This window comes from Dryas octopetala, chromosome 1 (genome assembly GCF_963921425.1).
Source record: "Dryas octopetala chromosome 1, drDryOcto1.1, whole genome shotgun sequence".
NCBI classification, from domain to species: domain Eukaryota; kingdom Viridiplantae; phylum Streptophyta; class Magnoliopsida; order Rosales; family Rosaceae; genus Dryas; species Dryas octopetala.
Genome location: NC_141366.1, coordinates 3027404 through 3048936, shown reverse-complemented (window position 1 = coordinate 3048936; position 21533 = coordinate 3027404). Strand labels below are relative to the sequence as shown.

Sequence of the window (21533 nt, the reverse complement as noted above, 5' to 3'; positions counted from 1 at the left end):
ATTTAATAAATCACCGAATGTTAAACTATAGAAAAAAAAAAATGAACTTGATATAAAAGTCATAAATAGATTGATAACGATAAATATATATATATAACAAGAAAAAGAAAAAGACTTTATACTAATTATCATGATATTTCCACTGCTACAGCATACAGAAAATGTAAACATATGACATGCACCGTCAACTAGCTGAATGCATGGTTGAATTAGACTTCACTCTAATGAGAGGTTAGAATTGCAAAAATCAAATTAGATTTTATAAGGTTGTTCACACTAATCACGGTGTGTTATTTATATAAACCAACTTTAATTATGATGTTCAAGTAGCTTTTCATGAGAGGGAAAACATCTTTTATTGTTCACAAGAAAAAAAAAAAAAAAAAGCATCTTTCATTAATGCATGAAAAAAAAAAAAAATGTATTCATATGCTAATGTCCAAAGTAAAACTGTAAAAGTGAAAATCAGAAATAATAAAAGAATATAGATGTAGTAAAAAATTACCATTTGTAGTAAACAATTACCAGTAGCATATATAATTAATTAGCTCTTGTCAAAAGCTTGAACGGCCACAACAAGCACGCATATTACAACATACAATGAAATTTTTTCGACCGGCCCTTAATTTTATATATCTTGTCAAAAAATAATTCGATACTTTGGATGAATCATAATTAATTAGCTCTTGTAGCCATAGTGCATGATATATCTCCTCTATATAAGTCCTGGGTTTTAATTGAAGAGGTGTTGGATCTAATTAAGAAAGCTAGAGAGAGGACATGCTCATTATGTAATCTCTAAATAGTACTCAAAAGTCTCAAATGGTTAAAGAAAATGAGAGATTTCTTATTGAATCAATGCACGGCCACATATGCATATTCCCTTTGGTCTTTTGATAGTGATATGACGTGTTCATTGGACCTAGACATTGGAATCATTAATTGTAGAATAATTCATGCAAAGAGAAATAATTGGTGTCACTTGTTAATTGCCTAATTACATACAAATTATACTAAATTAATACATATTGAGACTTTGGAAGCATTAATTGTGCATGGAGGGAGATTAGATGAGATGGATGATAAGTGTCTTAATCTCGATCATCATGGAGATATCATGTAGCAGTTTGTAGTGTTATGGCACCAATGATGTGAGCAGAAGGGTCTATGTAAACATGTGAGGGGGACAGGTAGGCATGTGGTGTAAACAATTAATAAGCATTTAGGCCGGTTTGTTGAACTAATACAATATAGTCCCTTGAGAATTTAATTTGGTGACTCTACAGGTACTAATCTACTTAACACTAAAAATACTTGTGTACGTAGTCATTGAAATTTAACCCAAACAACAAACAAATTCTAAGGATATCTTTTCGGTAAATGATCCATTGCTGGAAGTTCTTTTCTATAAGAGCTCGACTTATTTTTTGCCAAATAAGTTCTTTGGATGTAAAGATGAATTATAATTTATGACAACTTGGTCTTTATAATTCAGAAACAACAACAAACTGCAGAAGCAGCCCATAATGTACAAGTGAAGGCCAAAGGCCCAACAAGCCAAGCCAGCAATGAGCAGGCCCATAAACCCCCAACAGAGACCACCAAGACCAAATTGAGAACCCAGAAATAAGATGGGCCGTAGAGTTTGGAGGTGAGTCTAATACAATACATCCACCATAATTTGCTCTCAGAACACGTGTCTAAAATGGAAAGTCCAACTATCCACGCTTTTTTTATTATTCTTTTCTTACTTGCAAACTCTTTACAAGTCTACATATACAAGTTTTGAACAAATTAACGATATAAAGTAATAAACCTCCTTTGACGTTTAGTGAAATTATAGAAATCTCCCAACCTTAATTTAGGGATTTTTGTTCAAAATCTTCGAATATCTTTTGTTACCATCATATTTCTTACTACATGTAGCATATATATTAGACGTGCAACTAATTTCAAAATATGCCCAGCTCTAGCTCAAGTTGCATCAGAGTTGGTGGAAAAATAGTAGAACCTAATTAGATTCAAATTGACGATATAGCCTTACATTCTGATTAGATTGACAATGTCGTTTTTGCAATGAAACCAATGTACTTTTGAACATAAATACAAAATTAATAGAGAATTTAAACTATTTAGAAATTTGAAACTTTTTACCTTTAATATTAAAATTATTAACAATTAGTAGAATGAATCTTACAGTCGAAAACTTTAAATTATATATTATAAAATTAGTTTGAAATCAATTATTGCAAAGGAGATTAGTGTAATATTTAAAAGGACGAAGATAATTTTATGAAGAAATCAAACTCAAGGTTGGCCTTTGGCCCATGGTCCACGACTCCACGGTACATAACTACATATCATGAATTAAATGACAACTTATAAGAATTAATTGGGTAGTCATTAATTGATGAATGAATTGACTTGCTGTACCAGGGTAGGTTAGATGACTCTGATTCTCGATCTGAAGGCTCACTTCCCCCTTCACAGCCACACATAAACCAAGAAAAATTTTAATAGTGCAAATTCGTCCACCATATTGCTCCGTTTCAATTTTCTGAATTTAATGAGTTTTTTTTTTTTTTTTTTATAAATAAATTTGTAACCATTGAATCTGTTAGTATAACATATAAAATCTACTCTCTACTAAAAGAGAGCGAAGATTTTTTTTTAATTGGTACTATCTTTCAAAATTTTATCTTTTTAAAACGCATATGTTTTAGGCTTTTAGCCATTACATTTGTTTGAAGGACATAAGAATTCAAAAGCCAAACTCCAGCTAAGATAATTAATTAATACCCTTTTTTTCAGAATCTTTAAAGAGAGAAAATCTTTCAGAATTTTCTTCTCTCTTTAAAGCTTGTAAATTGTAACGGATGGTCCAGAAATTCTGATAATTAATATTGGATATATACTTATTAATTTGATAAATTACCATCTAAAATATATTCAATTCCTACAAACAATTCATACCAATAAACTGAAAAAACAAAATACCAATAAGCTGAAAGAAAAAACCAAATTATTAATCAAAAATCAAACCAAAATGTCCCTACTTAATTCCATAAAATCAACAACTCATAGGAGGAAGATCAGAAGTTTTTTGATGAGTCTCTGATGATTTCTTAAACACCCTACTCCCAAAAAGCAAGAACCCCAAACTATGGCCAGCCAAAGCCACAAGAAACACACCCGCATTGAAAGACATGACAGCCAGCATGACCAGATAAGCCAACCCGACCCGAATTGCGTGCAGCAGGGTCTGCAGCAGCCCGGCAGCGACGTGGTTCGACCCGGATTTGATGAACCGGGTATGGGAGAGCGCCTCAACGAGGACAGAGAGGACGAAGACGAAGAGCAGCGCCACGTAATACATTCGGGTATTGGTGCCCGGCCATCTGGAGAAGAGGACCTCGGCGTTTGTGCCCCAGAAGAAGGTCATGTGCATCATCATCTTATGGTGGTGCATGCCATTCATGGATGATGATGGTGATGATGCCATGCCTCCAGTACCCATGTCATGCATGTGACCATGGTCCATACCCTCCATCTCTCTCTCTCTCTCTCTCCGAAAGACACAAATTTCTGGGTCTCTTTGGAGTTGATGTGAATGAGGCTTCTTTGCATTACTTGTGTTATTTATAAGGGGGTGTTATGGTGGTTTAATGAATCTGACAGTACATTGGGGCTCGTAATATGTAGTACAAAGATAAAACTGAATTCACCTGATTCCTTATAATCTTATCACTGTATTTGTACTATCTTAATAATTATTTTTATTAAATATCATAATATAAATTATTATTTTTTTTTTTATAAAAAATGACATACATAAAGTTAAAGGATAAAATTAAATATATCATAAATAATTAAATTATATAATCACAATGCTTACAATGGTTGAATCTACATAAGATTGTAAAAACCTATGAGAAAACTTTATAAAACGACTTATGATGCTGTTTCCCAAACTGATCATCTTTTTGCAAGAGATGCGTACTTGACATGATCTACCAAGACCAATCACCGTGACGGCATGAATAATATGATAAAGATGTTACGACACCTCAAATTAAATGCTACGGTCGATAACTGTATATAACATAAACATATTTTTTGGGTTAAAATAAATCAAGGCGTCTCAATCACATGTTCAGTACAGAAGGGCATATCTGTCAAATTGCAGGTAATTTTAAGTTTCGTGGAAGTATTTTTCTGCAAATAAATTTTGGACTCATTGTGAATCGTGTCAAGCATTGTGCATGTCGCTACATGCAATGCAATGCCAAACACGAGCAAATGTTTGCTCTCTTTTCGTTTTGACCAATCCAGCGGGGTTTGATAAATGATAGTACAATTATAGACCGCAAGGAGATGGAAATAGACGGATAGTAGTACATGGATTAGATTAATAGTACATTTATACATGTGACATGAGATCATTTGACTTGGTCAATCTACAAAGATTTACATAAACTTAAAAGATTTAAAATTTAAATTGTAGATGTTTTCATTACAAATTTAAAGCCAATTATCTGTTTTTTGTTTAGGGTGCAATTTTGGAACTTTTCTTTGCTATGCAGCCTATGCCTAACACACTTAACTATTTAAGACTTTCTCTTAATAACAATCATGTGAGACCACCCACATAACAGTGGGTTTTATTAGTTTTTATTAAAGTCCGGTGCAGTAGGTCAGGCGTACCTAAGAAAAATTCATGATTTTGTTTTAAATTAAAGTTGACACTTATCAATAATAGTTAATTACATGGTGTGTGAGATTAAATTTAATTAAACATTTTTCTTTTTTGAGAAAAAATTGGGTAGTTTTTACGTTTTGAATTATATGAAAATATATGACAATTATTTTATTCGGTAATACCCCCTCATAGCTTCTAATAAGTCTTCTAATAATATTATTACAAGCTATACGAAGGGTTATTGCCCATTAAAATAATTTTTTTTTTTGTTCAAAAAGGTTGACAAAAATAGAAATTAACATGAATTTGCGAGTTAGAAAATGCATGTGATCGAAAATATAACTCATCACTTTATTCTATTAAAATAAAAATATAGAATATGACATCTTATCAGGTTTGTGTGAGAGAAAATTTATGATTTTATTTATGATATGTCAAAGTATACAACTTCAATAAACCAAATAGGCAAATCCTCAGGGCTCAAGCCAAACATGAAACCCAATATTTGAAAGAGCATAATGGGCAAGAACATGTGCAATTAACGTACCCTAATACTTCTTATCAAGTTAAAAGATGTATAAAAGTTTATTTCTCATGAGTCATACGAGTATCACGGCCAAATACTTTTGTATTTTGAACATGTAATGATATTAATATTAGTCGTATTCTTAGGCTTGAATGCATTGGTGAATATATTGTAGAAAATGTTAATTAATTATCAAACTTAAAAAAAAAAAAAAAAAAAAAAAAAAAAAAAGGAAGAAAGGGAAAACTACCATAACCACAACTTATCACATATTTGCAACAAGCAGCTTTTCATATATTTCTTTACGAGCGGAGGAGACTAAAGAACATATTTACAAGGAATGGGCTTGTAATCTTAGACATATTTACAGGGATAAATATCATGATATTGATGGGCTACTCTCCGAAGTTGGGCCTTTTGGTGTTTGTTCTTTGAAGATCCCCCTCCCTGCTGCGAGGACCTTCTGATTGATGGACTTTATGGGGCTCGGTTTGTGATTAGCAATTCAATGGAGGATGACCTCATTAGTTAGATCCATATTAGGCACTATCTTTTTGGTAGATCTCACAAAAACCCTACTACCAAAAACCAGGAATCCAACTGAATATCCTGCAATTGCAGCTAGTAGAACACCAACGTTGAATGACATGACTGCTAGCATGACCAAATAAGCCAATCCCACTTTGGTGGCATACACCAAGGTCTGTTTAAGCCCATCAGTGACACTATTATCTGCACTGGACTGCACTAATTTAGTGTGGGAAAGCCACTCCACCACCAAAGAGAGCAGAAAGACACAGACTAAGGCAAACATGTAAGATTCAAGACTCTGGCCTGGCCAACCTGAGAATATAATCTCTGTGGTGTTGGCCCGGAAAAATGTGAAATGCGCTTTCATGGTTGCTTTGCCGCATATTGGTCTCTCTGATTTTAAGTTCTCCCTTTAAAATTGAGAGATTACAAAGTAAGAGGCTGTGAGGGAAAGTGGGTTTTGGACCTTTTGGTACTAAAAGTTCATATGTGTAATTGTGTACTACAAGTAGTACTGTTCGGGTGCTTAGTGCTAAATTCCATCAGTCCACTATCATAGTCTTCATAGACTACAAGCAAAGCATATTCTTATCCATCTAATCGCTAATGACCATTTGATCTAGTGTACGACATATAATCTTTTATGTGTAGAAATAAGTAATATAAATTCAAAACTCATGAATGATAATTATTGATCAAAAATAGATAAAACATCTTCGCCGTCTAGCCATGTGACACTACTACTAGTGATAGATGAAATTTTTTATGTTTTTAAGAGCATGTATAATGCACTCAGGATTGTGTACTACACATTGTAGTACAAAACTACATATCCGATCACAACTCCTTTTCCTTATTCAACCCAAGAAATTAAGCACCATGTGCTAAAAAAAAGTTTGAATTATCTTATTGATTATTCTTCTTTCGGAATAAGATTATGTCCCTTTTCTTATTCTTTCTTAACTCTTAAATTTAATCATGTATTATCAATTCAATGATGTGTGAAAACAACAAAGAAATAAATTTATAATATTTTTTGAGTAGGTGTTGAATCACATTCATAGTTTTATAAAGATATATTTTTATCGTTAAAAAACAAGAGTCTCATGGAGTTGTCATTTGGGTCTGCCGGAAGTGTTGTCGTTTTTATATTTTCTTTTGATGTTGCCGTTTTGATTGTATGGGTTGCGAATCTGGGCTCCTTGGTTGGTTGTTCTGGCCCAGATTCAAACAATTTCAGCTTACTTTCTGTTCGTGTTTTTTGTTTATTGGACTGTGGTTTTTCGGCTTGCTCTTGATGTACTTGGGCCTTTTTGGGCTGTTAATCTACTATGCTTGTTTCGGGGAAAAAACCAAGAGTATGATGGGGATTGGATTCCTCATAGAATTGTAGAGAAAAATTATTTTGTATAATCGTAACACATTTATGTAGCGTAATTAATTTATATGTCACAATATGGGTGCACAATTAGTTTATATTTTTAAAATATAATATTAATAACGTTTATTCATATTATAACACATGTATTGGTTACTAAAAATGTTACAAAATAATTTCTCAATTGTCTATAAAATACACCTATAATTTGGGGCAATCATTTGATTTTGGGGATTGAAGTTCATCCGAAAATGGAAATTGCTTGTGCATTCATAAATGGAAAGTAGTTTGAATCTAAATGCTAGATGCCAAAGCTTGTTTCCACTTGATCTCCCGAGAAGTGAGAACACATTCTTGGCCCCCTTCAGCTAATACAGCTTTGAATGCTCCATTCCAGTCCCTCTTTAGTCTTTACAGTAGTGGCAGAAGCCTACAGAAGTTGGGTCCAAGGTAGTAAATATTGGGACTTTTCTGGTGTATCAGTCAAATTATGGAGGTGTGGACGTCATAATGTGTGTTGAGCACCGGTTTTATATGAGCCAAGTATCTAATAATAGAGTTATTTACACTTACGTCCCTTTTGAGATTTATCGTATTTTTACTTGTACTCTCTGAAGTTTTAAAAATTACACATACACTTTTTAAGTTTCAAAACTGTTACACATAACTCCTTTCCCCTTAATGCATTGATTCCTCCGCTCACTCTTTCTCTTCCCCTTGAAACGTTTACGCTCACCACCTCTTTGCACACCTCCGACATTTTTATTTGGGCACCTTCTCTTATTATGACTTAATATTTTTTCTTGTAGGGGTTATGTGAAACAATTTAAAAATCTGGTATATGTATAATTTTTGAAATCTCAAAAGATGTATATGAAAAAACGATAAATCTCATAAAGTGTAAATGTAAATAACTCTATCTAATAACATAATTAACATTATAGGCAGGTCTATTTATACTCCCCTTTTTACTCAGTGTTCCCAACTAAAAATAATAATTGCTATTTGAACACCCATTTCCTTTTCACTACACACCCATTACATTTAATTTACTCTGCAAGAAAATGACTTTTCTACCCTTTAATTTACATTATAGGTAGGTCCATTTGGACCCACCTTTAGCCTGGTGGCGATATCGCCGTAGCTCCTCCACAGTCCACATCCTCCCTCCCTTGGCTCCCTTCCTCAGCCCACTTTGTCCCCACGTGAAAAGCTGGCTTTGCGGCCTTGAAAGGCAACGACGGAGTACATGAAGCCACGCATGCAAATAAATAAACACACACCTACGCAGCCGTAGAATTTGGTGGGAGATGTTGAATGGTCATGGGCCTGGTTGGAACTGTGACAGTCAGAGAAAGAACCAACCCCAATATCCATTATGAGATTGCTTGCCTGACACTTGTACCAACGACTTTCCATTTAGTTTAATTTCTAAGCCATGCCAATTTATGCTATAACTAAATAAAGAAAGAACATCTTATAAGAGTCCCATTTTTGTAAAATTAAATAGGATCGTCTTATCTTTTTGTATTGACATTATGATTATGATCAAAATGCCATCTTGTCTTACCTTTAGGGTCTATGTTGAAAAAGTTATAATTAAACAAATGCCTATAATATTATTAGCATAAAATGAGAATAACATTATTATGAAGCAAAAATAGTATCATCTGATAAATAGTGATCAATTCATTTCGTAAGGAGGATGAGAAGATCAGCCTTAATGCTTATCCCTGAAGATGCAGCCAAAAATGATGAAAATCTGATAGCTCTATTAGGGTCATGCATGACGATCATAATAGACTATAATAAGTCGGTTCTTCCTCTAATCAAGCACAACCTGCCAATATATTTTCAGTTCTTTAAACACAAGAATCCAAAATTGTTTCAGAACTGCAACAGCCACATGCATATCCACAAAAAAATTGAATTTAAAAAAGACTAATTTATTATTATTTTGGTTTACATAATATTATTTACTTGGTATGATTTGTGCATGATTAAAGAAATATTTTATCTGACGATTCTGACATACTTTTCCAAGAAATTTCAAAAAGATGCCAAAGCAATATATAAACAGTTTTCCATTAGCTGCAACCATTTGTGGGTGTTGTGTGCCTCTGAGAGAGCAGAGCAAGAGGGAGGGAGGAAGATGGCAAAGAAAACAGAGAGTGGTCACAGGTTGGTCTTAGTCCCATGTCCATACCAAGGCCACATAAACCCAATGCTTCAGCTAGGTAGCTTCCTTCACACACAGGGCTTTTCCATTACAATTGTTCACACTAATTTCAACTCTCCCAACCCTTCCAACCACCCTGAATTCACCTTCTTTCCAATACCAGATGGCTTGACTGCTCATGAAATCTCATCTGGGAATGTAGTAGCCATTCTATTGGCTCTTAATGTCAATTGCAAAGCAAGTTTCCAACAATTCTTGAGTACTCAAGTGGTGGATCAGGAACATCAGAATAAAATCACCTGCATCATCTATGATGAATTCATGCACTTCTCTGAAGCTGTGGCTAATTCTCTAAACATTCCAAGCATCATATTACGCACCACCAGTGCTTCTAATTGGCTTGCTCGTGCTGCCGTCCTACAACTTCATTCAAAAGGCTATGTTCCCTTCCCAGGTATGTGTCATATCTTTCTGATTAGAACAGTACACATGTGTGTCCTTCCTGCAAAAGCCATTGTAATAACCTTGTTAGTAAAAATGCAAATCCAATGCGATGATATTTCTTTCTGCCTTAATGAACGATTTTTGTTTTTCTTACTTATAAATAACTAAGACCACAACTCTGGCTTGCAGACTCTCTGTCACTGAACCCCGTGCCTGAGCTTCATCCCCTCAGGTTCAAGGATCTGCCAATGTCCAACTTTGACACATTTGAAAAATATTTGAAAGTAGTAATTAATGCACATGATGTTAGGACATCCTCAGCGATCATTTTTAATACGACGGAATGCCTTGAACAATCATCACTAGCACAGATCCAGCAACAATGTCAAGTTCCAATCTTCTCCATAGGTCCTCTTCACAAGATTGCAACAGCAGCCTCTAGTAGTTTACTAGAAGAGGACACCAGCTGCATTGCGTGGCTTGACAAGCAATCTCATAACTCAGTTATCTATGTAAGCTTGGGGAGTGTAGCATCCATCGGTGAGAAAGAGCTAGCTGAAATGGCTTGGGGATTAGCTAACAGCAAGCAACCTTTCTTGTGGGTGATCAGACCTGGCTTAATTTGTGGTTCAGGTTGGATTGAGCTATTGCCTCAAGGTTTCATAGAAGCTATTGGAGAAAGAGGCTGCATTGTGAAATGGGCACCCCAGAAGGAAGTTTTGGCTCATGCAGCAGTGGGCGGGTTTTGGAGCCACTGTGGTTGGAATTCAACCCTGGAAAGTATATCTAAAGGGGTTCCAATGATATGCAAGCCGTGTTTTGGGGATCAAAAGGTGCATGCAAGGTATGTCAGCCAAGTATGGAGAATAGGCTTAGAATTGGAGAACGAGTTAGAGAGAGGAGAAATAGAGAAAGCTGTTAGAAAACTTATGGTAGATAACGATGGGAAGGGAATGAGGGTGAGGGCCAAGGATTTGAAGGAGAAAGTAGAAGTTTGTATGAAGAAGGGTGGCTTTTCCTACAATCTCTTGAATAAGCTTGTAGAGTTCATCATGTCATTCTAATCTGCAACAACAGTGGTTTTTTCACAACTAGGTCCTTCGCCACAAATTGATAGATGAGGCTTCCTGAATCTGGATGTACACAATTCTTTGTAGTCCATCACTCAGGCTTGAATAAAATTTACTATGCCAATGCATTACATTTTAAAGTGGTTGAAGCAATGTAGATCATGCTGATTCACCAAACACACAAAATCATTCCCTATAAATCATTGATGAACAATTGCATTTCTAATCTTTTTTCTTTGATCCGACAACCAAACTAAAGAGGCATGGAGGTTCTGTTGGAGTACAATACCAGGCCAACTAGATTTTCACTTTAATCTATTTAGGTATACATAACCCAAAGAACTTCCACCCAAACAAAACAACCACAATGTCAATTGTCTCGGTTCAGTACCTCACAACAGAAGGTATTGTGTAATATAAATATAATAAACAAAAGAAAGAAGACTAACAAAGATAGAGAGAACAACAACATCAATTGTCCATTACTCTGTAGTGGGTCAAAGATTGCCAACTAGAGTTACATCTGTCTCTCTTGCATTGAAGTGGTTGTGTTCAACCTTTATTTTTTATCTTTGTTTTTATTACATTTTCAGGCACAAGAAGTGACCAAGAAAACCCCTTTACTTAATAATTTCCCAAAAATTCTTTTAATCTTATTTTTAAAAAGGACTAGCCAGACCATTTCCAGGATTTGAAATTGTCCTAGTTTTCCATATTCACTAAAAGACTTTGCTCCGTACAACTGTACAAGGAATGACTTAAACGATGACTACACAAGAATAAACTTCCAAGTTATTTGACAAAACCAAAACAATTCATCTGCTACACAAGCCTTTTTCAGAGAGAGAGAGAGAGAGAGAGAGGCAGAGAGAGAGAGAGTAAGATGGAAATCCAACAACAGAGTCAGAGATGCCGCAGATTGGTGCTGGTTCCATGCCCATTCCAAGGGCACATAACTCCAATGCTTCAACTAGGCACCATCATTCACTCCAAGGGATTCTATATCACAATTGCTCACACCCAGTTCAACTTTCCCAATCCATTGAACTACCCTGATTTCAACTTCTTAGCTATGCCTGATGGCTTAAATGAGCAAAATGTCTCATCCAACAATTTTATAGCTGTGATATTAGGTTTTAATGCCAACTGCAAATCCCCACTCCGGGAGTCGTTGGCTCAGATGATGCAGAAAGAGGAACAAGACGATAAGATTGCAAGCATCATCTATGACGAATACATGTATTTCTCAGAGGAGGTGGCTAATCATCTAGGGCTGCCTAGCATCATATTGTCTACTAGCAGTGCAGCAAACATGTTGACTTACCACTCTATTCCTAGGCTCCTAAAGGATGGCTACATTCCCTTTCAAGGCGTGTAACAAATTAACAATCAGATATCTTTCATCTATCTGAATGCTGTGTTGATTCAACAATGAGGTGTTAATACATCAACTTAATTAATTATTTGTTTTAACTTTTCATGAGGAATAAAGTCCTGTAATTCACTGGTTCTAACATAGCTTTGACACATCTAGTTCTAATCTAAGATATATGAAACTTTACCTATCTGAGTGCAGATTCTATGATGATGGAGCTAGTACCAGAGCTTCAACCACTCAGATTTAAAGATTTACCCATTACCAATTTTAGAGATTTGGATGACTTACTGCAACTGATAGCAAAAGCCCACAATTCAAGGTCATCTTCAGCCATCATTTGGAACACCATGGACTGCCTCGGACAATCATTGTTGGCACGGCTCCAGCAAGAATACCATCTTCCATTGTTTCCTATGGGTCCTTTGCACAAAACTGTTCCAGCCACCTCCATCAGCTTATTGAAAAGAGGATCAGAACTGCATTTCATGGCTGGACAAGCAAGCGAACAACTCTGTTATCTATGCAAGCCTGGGAAGTATAGCTTTCACGGAAAGTAAGGACCTAGTTGAAATGGCACGGGGTATTGCCAACAGCGAGCAGCCTTTCTTGTGGGTGGTTCCAACCGACTCCATATTGCCAGAAGGTTTCCAAGAAACTGTTGGAGAAAGGGGCTGCGCAGTGAAATGGGCACCCCAAAAGCAAGTCTTGGCACACAGTGCAGTGGGAGGGTTTTGGAGCCATTGCGGCTGGAATTCAACCATTGAGTGTGTCAGAAGGAGTTCCAATGATATGCCAACCATATTTTGGCGACCAGAGAGTGAACGCAAGGTACTTAAGCCAAGCATGGGGAGTAGGGCTAGATGGGAAAATGACATGAACAGAGGAGTAATAGAGGGAGCTATAAGAATGCTTATGGTGGGCAAAGAAGGGGAAGTGATAAGCCAGAGGGCAAAAGATTTGAAGGAGAAAATTGAACTTTGTATGAAGCAAGGTGGTTCTTCCTACAATTCCTTGAATGAATTGGTAGACCATATTTTGTCATACTAAGATGGTATCAGATATCAGTACCTCAATGTAAAAAACACAATCAGTTATTGCAAGTTTCATTATTTTCATTCCTAAAATTTTGTACCATACAGATTACTGCTTGAAGAGAACACTCAGTTTCATACTACATGGCACATTAAGTTGAGCTAAGCCTTACATACTCACACACCTAAACACACATTTCAAACACATACAAGACATAAAACGATGTTATTCATATCTTATTTTAGCGAAAAGTGGACCTTAATCTTCGCCAGAAATCTCAATGGCTCTGATATTGGGTCTGGTGGCCTCCTCCTTAGGAACAGTGACAGTGAGAACCCCATTGCTCATAAAGGCCTTGAGCTGCTCAATCTTGGCGTTGTCAGGGAGCTTAAACCTGGTCATGAAGCTACCGCTGTCTGTGCTAATCTGAAGCACTCGCTCGTCTTGAAGCTCAACCAGCACGTCCTCGTTCACGAACCCAGGAAGAGCAGCTTTGAGCACGTGGGCATTTGGGGTCTCTCTCCAATCGAGTCGGGAGTTTACAGAGGAACCCAGATTGAATTCCCGGAAATTGTTGGAGAGTAAAGAAGGGAATGGGAAGTCCATGAATGGGTCCCACAGGCCCAGAGCCATGGGGTCGAAGAAATCATTGCCTTGTCGCTCGTTAATTGGGATGATCGACATCTTGTTCGGTGGGTTTGGTTTCGGATTGAGAAGAAAGAGATCAGAGCAATTGTGGAGAGCAAGTGAGCAGCTTCCAAGTAGTTTGTGAGCGAGGCTGGTTGCTGTTTTGCTAATGCTGACACGTGGAAAGAGTGCAAAGAAGCACTTTCGGAGATTCTTGAATGTTCTCCAAATTTCATTCTTAAAAAAATATTATTAACGTCATAGTAAATCAAAACATTAATTTATGATACAAAATTACATTATTTGTGATCTAAATTTAAGACACAATTTTCAGATTTCTAATAGTACGTATTAGCGTGCTAGATTTTTATACAATAATGCTAATTGTCCCACATTTTTTTTTCACATTTGTATACCACCTTATGTGTCATTATTTTACTGGAAGGGTATTTCCTTTTTCTTTTTTAAGTTTTATTTTTTATTTTTTATTTTTTAATATCCAATGCATGAATGCCATGTAAGGTGGTATGAAATTGTGGTATAAAAATATAGTAAGTGTAGCATTACTGATTTTTATAATACTGAATTAAGAATGCAGTGGGATGCAGTTGTTTTTATACTTGGTCTTGCACTCTTGCATCAAACGACTTGTTTATGATTTTTCGTAGGACCAATCATGCTTAAGAGGAAGATCCACTAATTGCTTGGCATGTCATCGTAGGTTCTAATTACAAAATCCCACCTCAAATTCAAGGATTTCAAGTGTTTAAGCTAGTCTGGAATGTTGATGGTCCTCGATGGATACAAGTTACTGACCTTGATGATCGAATGTTGTTCGTGAGCAAGACTGGCAGCATATTCATTTGGTATTGTGTTTAGTAAGATGATTATCTTTTCTTTTTCAATCTCTGAGTCCATTTGGTATTGTGTTTAGTAATATTGGAAAACTAAATCAAGCTTCCAAAATCTAAACCAAACAGATTATTTATATAATATTTTAAAGAGATAATTAAGGTTAGATTTTTTAAAAAAATAGTTTTTAGATAGAGTTCGAAAGTGTTTTAAAATTTATAAGAAAATCTTTTTAATTTATAATAATTTATAAAAAAATTATTTTAATTCATAATAAAGTCCTTCTCCGATTTGTAGGGTTTTTTCCCTCCTAAGATATAGAGTGGGCTTTGTAGAGGCTGCATTCCGAGATTTTGGGAAAAAAAACTAAAAAGACTTAATTAAAAATCTTAAATCACTACCGGTCTTAATCTAAAAAAGACTCATAAAATGAACTGTTATATATAACTAAAGTTAACTTTTTAAAAAATTAACAAGTTAAGGCTGTAAAAAAGAAGAGTGATATAATTTTTCCTTCATTTGATCATTGATCATTCATGTTTGTCTCCTTCATATTGGGATAGTTGAATGTGGGAATGTTGCAGGTTTATTCCAAGAGTCGAATTCTTCCGCCTATAATTTTTATATTTTATGTGAGTGCGCTAAAAAACAACCGACTTTGATCTTATATTGAAGATTTAAAACTTTGAGTGTGCAATTCGCGACGGTCAAAGTGTGATGTGGGTTTGAAATTATACCTTTGTTACCCAATAAAATAATTTGCAACTATTGAACAACATTCATGGATATAAATATCAGTGTTTTCAGACGCAAAAGCGTCACGCAAGGCGTTTGCAGTCTCGCAAGGCGAGGCGTAAGCCTTTCGGGCATAAAAAAATATAATAATAAAAAAATTATAAAAACAATTATATAACTAAAAATAGCATTAATTGTCATTCATAAATAAAAATCATCCATATTACATATCAAATTCAATAATATTATTCAAATTAAATAGAAATCCAAACAAGCATATTGATCTAACAAGATCATTCACAAAAACCAGCAAAAATTCCAGCATATTAATCTGCGAATTCACACAATATTCACAGAATCACAAATATAATACCAGCAAAAATTCCCAATATTCATTATTCACAACAATTCATAATACTCAGTTTTCACTATTCACAATACTCTGCCCAAAACACATCACAATTCACTGCACTTCACAATTCCGTGAATTTCACAATATTCAGTTATTCACATAATCACAAATTCAATTCAATATTACAGATCACAGATGAAAAGAAATCAAGAAAGTTAAAACAAACATACATGATAGCTGTGCCACAGAGATGAATGTCGCCAGACTGTGTAAGAGGCGGAGACCCCTTGCTGAGCACAGAGACTCTGTCAGAGAGATTGAAACTTGATTGGCCGGCTAGTTGGAGACCCCTTGCCTCTGTCGCCGGACTGTGTAAGAGGCGGAGATCCCTTGCCTCTGTCGCCGACTCGCCGGACTGTGTAAGAGGCGGAGACCCCTTGCTGGCTAGCTGCGCAGAACAGAGATGACTCGATCGCCCGCTGTCCGAGACCACCCAACCGCCTTGTCGTCGTGAAGAGAGAACCTAGAACAGAGAAGTTGAGAGAATGGCTGATAGGGCAAGGTCTGATGGACTGAAGGGGTTTATTAAACTCTCAGCCCAAAACGAGGTCGTTTTGGGACTGAGTTTTTGAAAAAAAAAATCCCGCAGAGGTGGTCGCGAGGCGTCCGCCTTCAACGCCTTGCCGTCGCCTTTCAGTCCTTTTACACAGTCCGGCGACGTCGTGCGCAATCGGCCGCCGCCTCGCCATGACTCGTGCCTTGAGACGCGCCTGAAGATCGCCTTTGAAAACACTGATAAATATATATAATGGCATGAATTTTGTTTTGTTTTATATCTTGGGAAGGGAGTTTGAATTTAGAACCTCTTCTTACAAATAGATAGGAGATCATTTCAAAGGGGCAAGAAATAAAATTATAAAATTCATATTGCATTTTTATCCTTATTTAAGTGTATATTTTTTCATAATTCTACTGTATACTAAGCTAATAACAATTTCTCACTATCTTATTAAATGGAAGAGTGAATCCATGAGTCTAATAACTAAAAGCTAATTACAAAGGCCAACAGATGTAGGAAATAGGCATTGTCAAATATTAACCAATGATCAATGGCCAAAGAAAAAAATAACCAATGATAAGTCATGTAAATGAGTAAGCTACTCAGTGGCCCAAAAAAAAAAAAAAAGAGTAAGCTAGTCTTATGAAATGGTAAAATATAGAACAAATAGTGAGAAGACCGTGGTAGGGACTACATGCATGGAAGTGACTAAGTGAGGGTCTAGAGAGGGACACATGTCCTTAGGGGGATCTTGCTAAAAGGATGATGTTTTTCCAAAAGTTCCTCTTTTATATGATGAGCTTAGGCCATTAGGCCCATTACTCTTATATTTATCAAGATCCTTAGAGGGCGGGTCGGCTAAAACAAAAGGCCGGGTCGGCTACAACAAATGGCCGGGAGACCCATTCATTCACACCATCACTTCTTTTTTTTTTTTTGGCCAAAGAACATTTCATTTCACAAAAAAAACCCATTACAAAGGAAAACAAGATGACAATAGAAAAACAAATCAACTACAAATAACTACAGTTAGACAAAGAATTCTATATACGAGCTAATCAGAAGGAAGTCCATCAGAAAGAAGAACTCCAACAATAGAAGATGGTGGGTGAGAAACCCAGTCCTTTGGACACATCTTCCTTCTAGCTAGCTTTGAGATTGAATCTGCAACCCCATTAGCTTTCCTATTCACCTTTGACCATCTGATCTCTGCAAATTTGGAAGACAAACTCCAAATTTCCTTCAACAACACATATAATTCCCAAGGAGCCTCTATATTCTTGTGCTTAATTGCATCAACCACAATTCCTGAATCAGATTCAATGACCACAGATCTAAAATGCTGTTGTTCTGCACACTTCAAGCCTTCTCTAACTGCCAAAGCTTCAGCAACCAAAGCAGAAGGGGCAGAGATACTCACAGCACTGCCACCCAAAACCTGGCCTGTACCACCTCTTATTACCACTCCAAGCCCCGCAACATGGGAGAGCTTATCCCAAGAAGCATCACAATTAACCTTAACTGCAGGAGAAATTGGAGGCTGCCACCTAACCACAGTCCCTTCAGATGAAGGCATCATTGTTGAAATCTGTGGGTTAGAAATCTGATTCGAAACAAATTCAAATCTAGCTTTTTTAGCAGAAAAGCTAGTAAGAATAGGATCTGGCAAAGTTCCATTAAACACTGCTTTACACCTCCCCTTCCAAATGGACCAGCAAATGAAACTGATCCAAGTCAAAACATACATTTCATCCTCCTTCCATGCTTCTAAAACTTTTAGTAACCATTCATCAAAGTAAGAAACCCCCTGCTTATCAATGACATAACCAAGACAATCAAACCAAACTGTTTCCACCCAGGGGCACAACAATAAAGCATGTTCAATTGTCTCATCAAACTGATGACATATGGGACAAGTAGGACAACTCAACACCTTCCTTTTATACAACTTCACACATGTAGCTGCAGAATTAGACACAGCACGCCATAAAAATTGTCTGACTTTAGGTAAGGTATTAGATTTCCAAACCTTCTTCCAGACACTAGCATCAACCTGGTGAGAGACATTAGCAGGAACTAGATCCAAACATTTCCTTTGATCATGCAACCAGTAATAACCAGATCGTACAGTGTAAACACCTGATTTAGTATAAGGCCAATTCACACCATCACTTCATTAGTTCATTCACCTCAAGTGTGCTCATTAAACCAATGTTTGAATACACTTGTAATGGCAATTGTGTTACGGTGGGGGTTCGGAAACTCTTTCACTCACACCTGCGCCTGCTGATCTCTTAAGCATCAATTCCTCTTCACTTCTCCATTGTATGTGAGCGCTTTTGTGGCTCTCACAATCTCACGCATATATTGATGAATTTCAGATTAATTCATTCATTCATGAAAATAAGTACAGAAACCATATTTATACGAGGCAATCTAGCTTAGCTTTTACTCCAACTATTAACTAATGTTACGAATCTCAACTTACAAAAACAGAAGCTTTACCCAAGATCATGACACGTATCTGCCACATGTCCTCTACCTGGTGGTCTATCAATATATAAGTGCGATCTGAGTTCAAACGCTGCGTTCAAATGCCTATCAACTATCAAGCGGGCATTGCTGCTTTGGTAATTGAATGGCGCACACGTGTCAAGCATGGGTTGGGTGGGCATTGTTATTGAGTACATTCTTTTGCAAGTGGGCTGGGCTGGAAGGACTTGAGTGGGCAGTTTGTTTTTGGTTAGAGTTATCAACTTGCGAATAAAGGGTGTCCAATAAATTTATACGGAAAACCCGAGATAAATGTTGGGGGGGGGGGGTATTCAGACCACCCAAAAATGCTGAGTTCACCACCCCATTGATTTTTTACCCATTTTTGCCCATTTTGCCCCTGCATAAAAAAAAAAACTCACCCTCCAATTTGGTCGGCCACCCCTCCCAGCCCTCCTCGCCGCCGGCGCGACCTACCCCAGCCTTCCCCGCCGCCGGTGCGACCCACCCAGCCCTCCCCTGGCCCGATCTCTCTTCGCCCGATCTCTCTTCCCTCTCTACCATCTTCTTTCTCCCCTCTGTCTGCCTCCATCCCTCACCGGACCACCATGGGTGGCCGGCGCGACCCCCGATCTGGAGGTCTATGGGTCGCGCCGGCCACCTATGGTGGTCCGGTGAGGGATGGAGGCAGACAGAGGGGAGAGAGAAGATGGTAGAGAGGGAAGATGGCAGGGGAGGGCTGAGTGGGTCGCGCCGGCGGCGGGGAAGGCTGGGTTGGGTCACGCCGGCGGCGGGGAGAGTTGGGAGGGGTGGCCGGCCAAATTGGAGGGGTGAGTTTTTTTTTTATGCAAAGGCAAAATGGGCAAAAATGGGTAAAAAATCAATGGGGTGGTGAACTCAGCATTTTTGGGTGGTCTGAATAGCCCCCCCTAAATGTTATAATTACCAATGAGATTTTAGATTAAATTGATAAGTACATCTATTATCAAATTAAGGAGCCCAAGATTGGGAAGGGGAGGCTGGGTGCGAATTTATAAGGAGCCCAAGAGTTTTTCTAGTAAATACACGCTGGGCCAAGAAATGTTGTGCAATTTTCTCTCGAACTTTCTTGCATTCTTTAGATTTGAGAACCTATGGGCCGCGGGCTTCATTCTAGCCTATTCTACCAGTCGGGGACCACTGGAGGCACAACAATTAAGATAAAATAAAAAATTTATAAAAAAGGTAAGTAAAGGAAATTAAAATGATCACTAATTCACTACTTACCTAGTTCATTAGTTGACATATTCTTAATCATGAATTAATCAAATTAATTAATGGATTTGTGAGCCTAATAATCAATTGGGGTTAATAATAAGACTAACTTATATTTCAAAGTCTAGTAATTAAAAATGTGACATGTATGTTCAAATTTTTTAATTAATTACATTGGACACAATCGAATTTCAGACTTAACTTAATTATAATTCATTATCCTACCCATACTCATTTGTCATTTCATGTTCAAATGTACGTCCACACGTGTGAAAATGTTGATAAAAGTAGCTATAAAAAATCTAAACCTCCACGCACAGTCCACAAATGAGGGACCATCTTAGTTGAATTTAAATTGCACAATCATATTCTTTAATTTGTTGCAATCTAGAATTAATATTTAACTTCGTCTGCGAAGTGGAGGGACAATGACTGAGTCACATAGTTGCCTAAAGATAATACCCTCTTTGTAACTAATTATTGGATTTAGGGGTACATTTTATGCTAACATTTTTTTTCGGGGTACATTTTTTCTTGATAACATTTTAGCTAATCTCACCAAGCTAATAATAAATTCTCCACCATTTAAATGAAATGCTGTAAATTAATATACCCGCCAGTAAGTGGTAAAATTGTCTTTAGCATAGCAAAGAAGTAGTAGGTTTCCTAATTTAATCAGGTCTAAGATGCAGGTTTTCTAGTTCTATCATTCTTTTTTATTTATTATTTTTTTATACAATGGAGATTAATTTCCTAGTTCTATTAAGTCTAGGAGACATACCAAATTACGAATTTCTTTTGTATATTAGTGTGTATATATATACACATTAGGTTCTTAATATATGTATCATGTATTTTATTTAAAGGTTTGGTCTCTTTGTAGGCAGTGGGTGTTCTCTTCCTTCAACTTCTGGCTATATATTTTGTTCTGATCACTATCAGCACTTTTACTAGCTAGTAGCAGCATACTTGGAGCATTTTAGTAGACGAGAGATACTTATGAATTGTTGTTAATTGGAAATCTTGAGGATTTCCAGAAGAGGTTAACTGTTGGGAGAGGTAGAAGGTGATCGAGGAGAAATTAGTATTTGTGTACGTGCAGGCCGGCAATTAAGAATTAATATATGGAGTGGGATGCAGTTGCTTGTATAATTTTGATTGCACACTGGAGTGGGATACCAAGACTGTTGTTATATTTGCTCACTATCTTGATTAAAAGTAGTATTAGTACGCAGACAAGGATTAAATGGGCAGCTGGGGCTGTGACGAGAATCTTTCACATATTATGTACATTGTACCGCCTCGCACGATTGTTGTTATTCCTGAGTCGCGATTTTGTTGGCCGAAAACTCACTATGATCTCCATTCGATTAAGGATGATGATGATGATGATGATGGTGAGGAAAGAAGAAGAAGATGATGAG

General features: G+C 36.7%; 4 protein-coding genes and 2 pseudogenes across 6 annotated transcripts; 2 read left to right on the top strand and 4 right to left on the bottom strand.

The window, feature by feature from the left end:
* Positions 1 to 2929: 2929 nt before the first annotated feature.
* LOC147296472 (copper transporter 2-like) lies at positions 2930 to 3590 on the bottom strand. Its single transcript, XM_086229421.1, has one exon. It carries the CDS (start codon positions 3548 to 3550, stop codon positions 3071 to 3073), a length of 480 nt encoding a protein of 159 aa, XP_086085547.1. The 5' UTR covers positions 3551 to 3590; the 3' UTR covers positions 2930 to 3070.
* Positions 3591 to 5730: 2140 nt separating this feature from the next.
* Positions 5731 to 6123, bottom strand: LOC147296471 (copper transporter 6 pseudogene; annotated as a pseudogene).
* Positions 6124 to 8866: 2743 nt separating this feature from the next.
* Positions 8867 to 13987, bottom strand: LOC147296468 (18.5 kDa class I heat shock protein-like). Of its 3 annotated transcripts, none has more exons than XM_086241098.1 (2): positions 13495 to 13987; positions 8867 to 8974 (listed from the first exon to the last, which is right to left on the bottom strand). In XM_086241098.1, the coding sequence occupies exon 1, from the start codon at positions 13919 to 13921 to the stop codon at positions 13496 to 13498; it is 426 nt and encodes a 141-aa protein (XP_086097224.1). In that variant the 5' UTR covers positions 13922 to 13987; the 3' UTR covers positions 8867 to 8974; position 13495. The 3 variants fall into 3 exon arrangements, 2 of the variants coding, with proteins under 2 accessions (XP_086097224.1, XP_086097230.1); XR_015121812.1 differs by lacking the exons at positions 8867 to 8974; positions 13495 to 13987 and adding exons at positions 9694 to 9815; positions 9912 to 10083; XM_086241104.1 differs by lacking the exon at positions 8867 to 8974 and adding an exon at positions 9797 to 9815.
* LOC147296470 (UDP-glucose iridoid glucosyltransferase-like) lies at positions 9158 to 11364 on the top strand. The gene is made up of 2 exons (XM_086241078.1): positions 9158 to 9767; positions 9947 to 11364. The coding sequence occupies exons 1-2, from the start codon at positions 9287 to 9289 to the stop codon at positions 10819 to 10821; spliced, it is 1356 nt and encodes a 451-aa protein (XP_086097204.1). The 5' UTR covers positions 9158 to 9286; the 3' UTR covers positions 10822 to 11364.
* On the top strand, positions 11551 to 13499 carry LOC147296469 (UDP-glucose iridoid glucosyltransferase-like; annotated as a pseudogene).
* A 3429-nt stretch (positions 13988 to 17416) lies between the features above and the next one.
* LOC147296467 (uncharacterized) lies at positions 17417 to 19037 on the bottom strand. Its single transcript, XM_086229197.1, has 2 exons — positions 18905 to 19037; positions 17417 to 18501 (listed from the first exon to the last, which is right to left on the bottom strand). Exons 1-2 carry the CDS (start codon positions 19035 to 19037, stop codon positions 17417 to 17419), a joined length of 1218 nt encoding a protein of 405 aa, XP_086085323.1.
* Positions 19038 to 21533: the final 2496 nt, after the last annotated feature.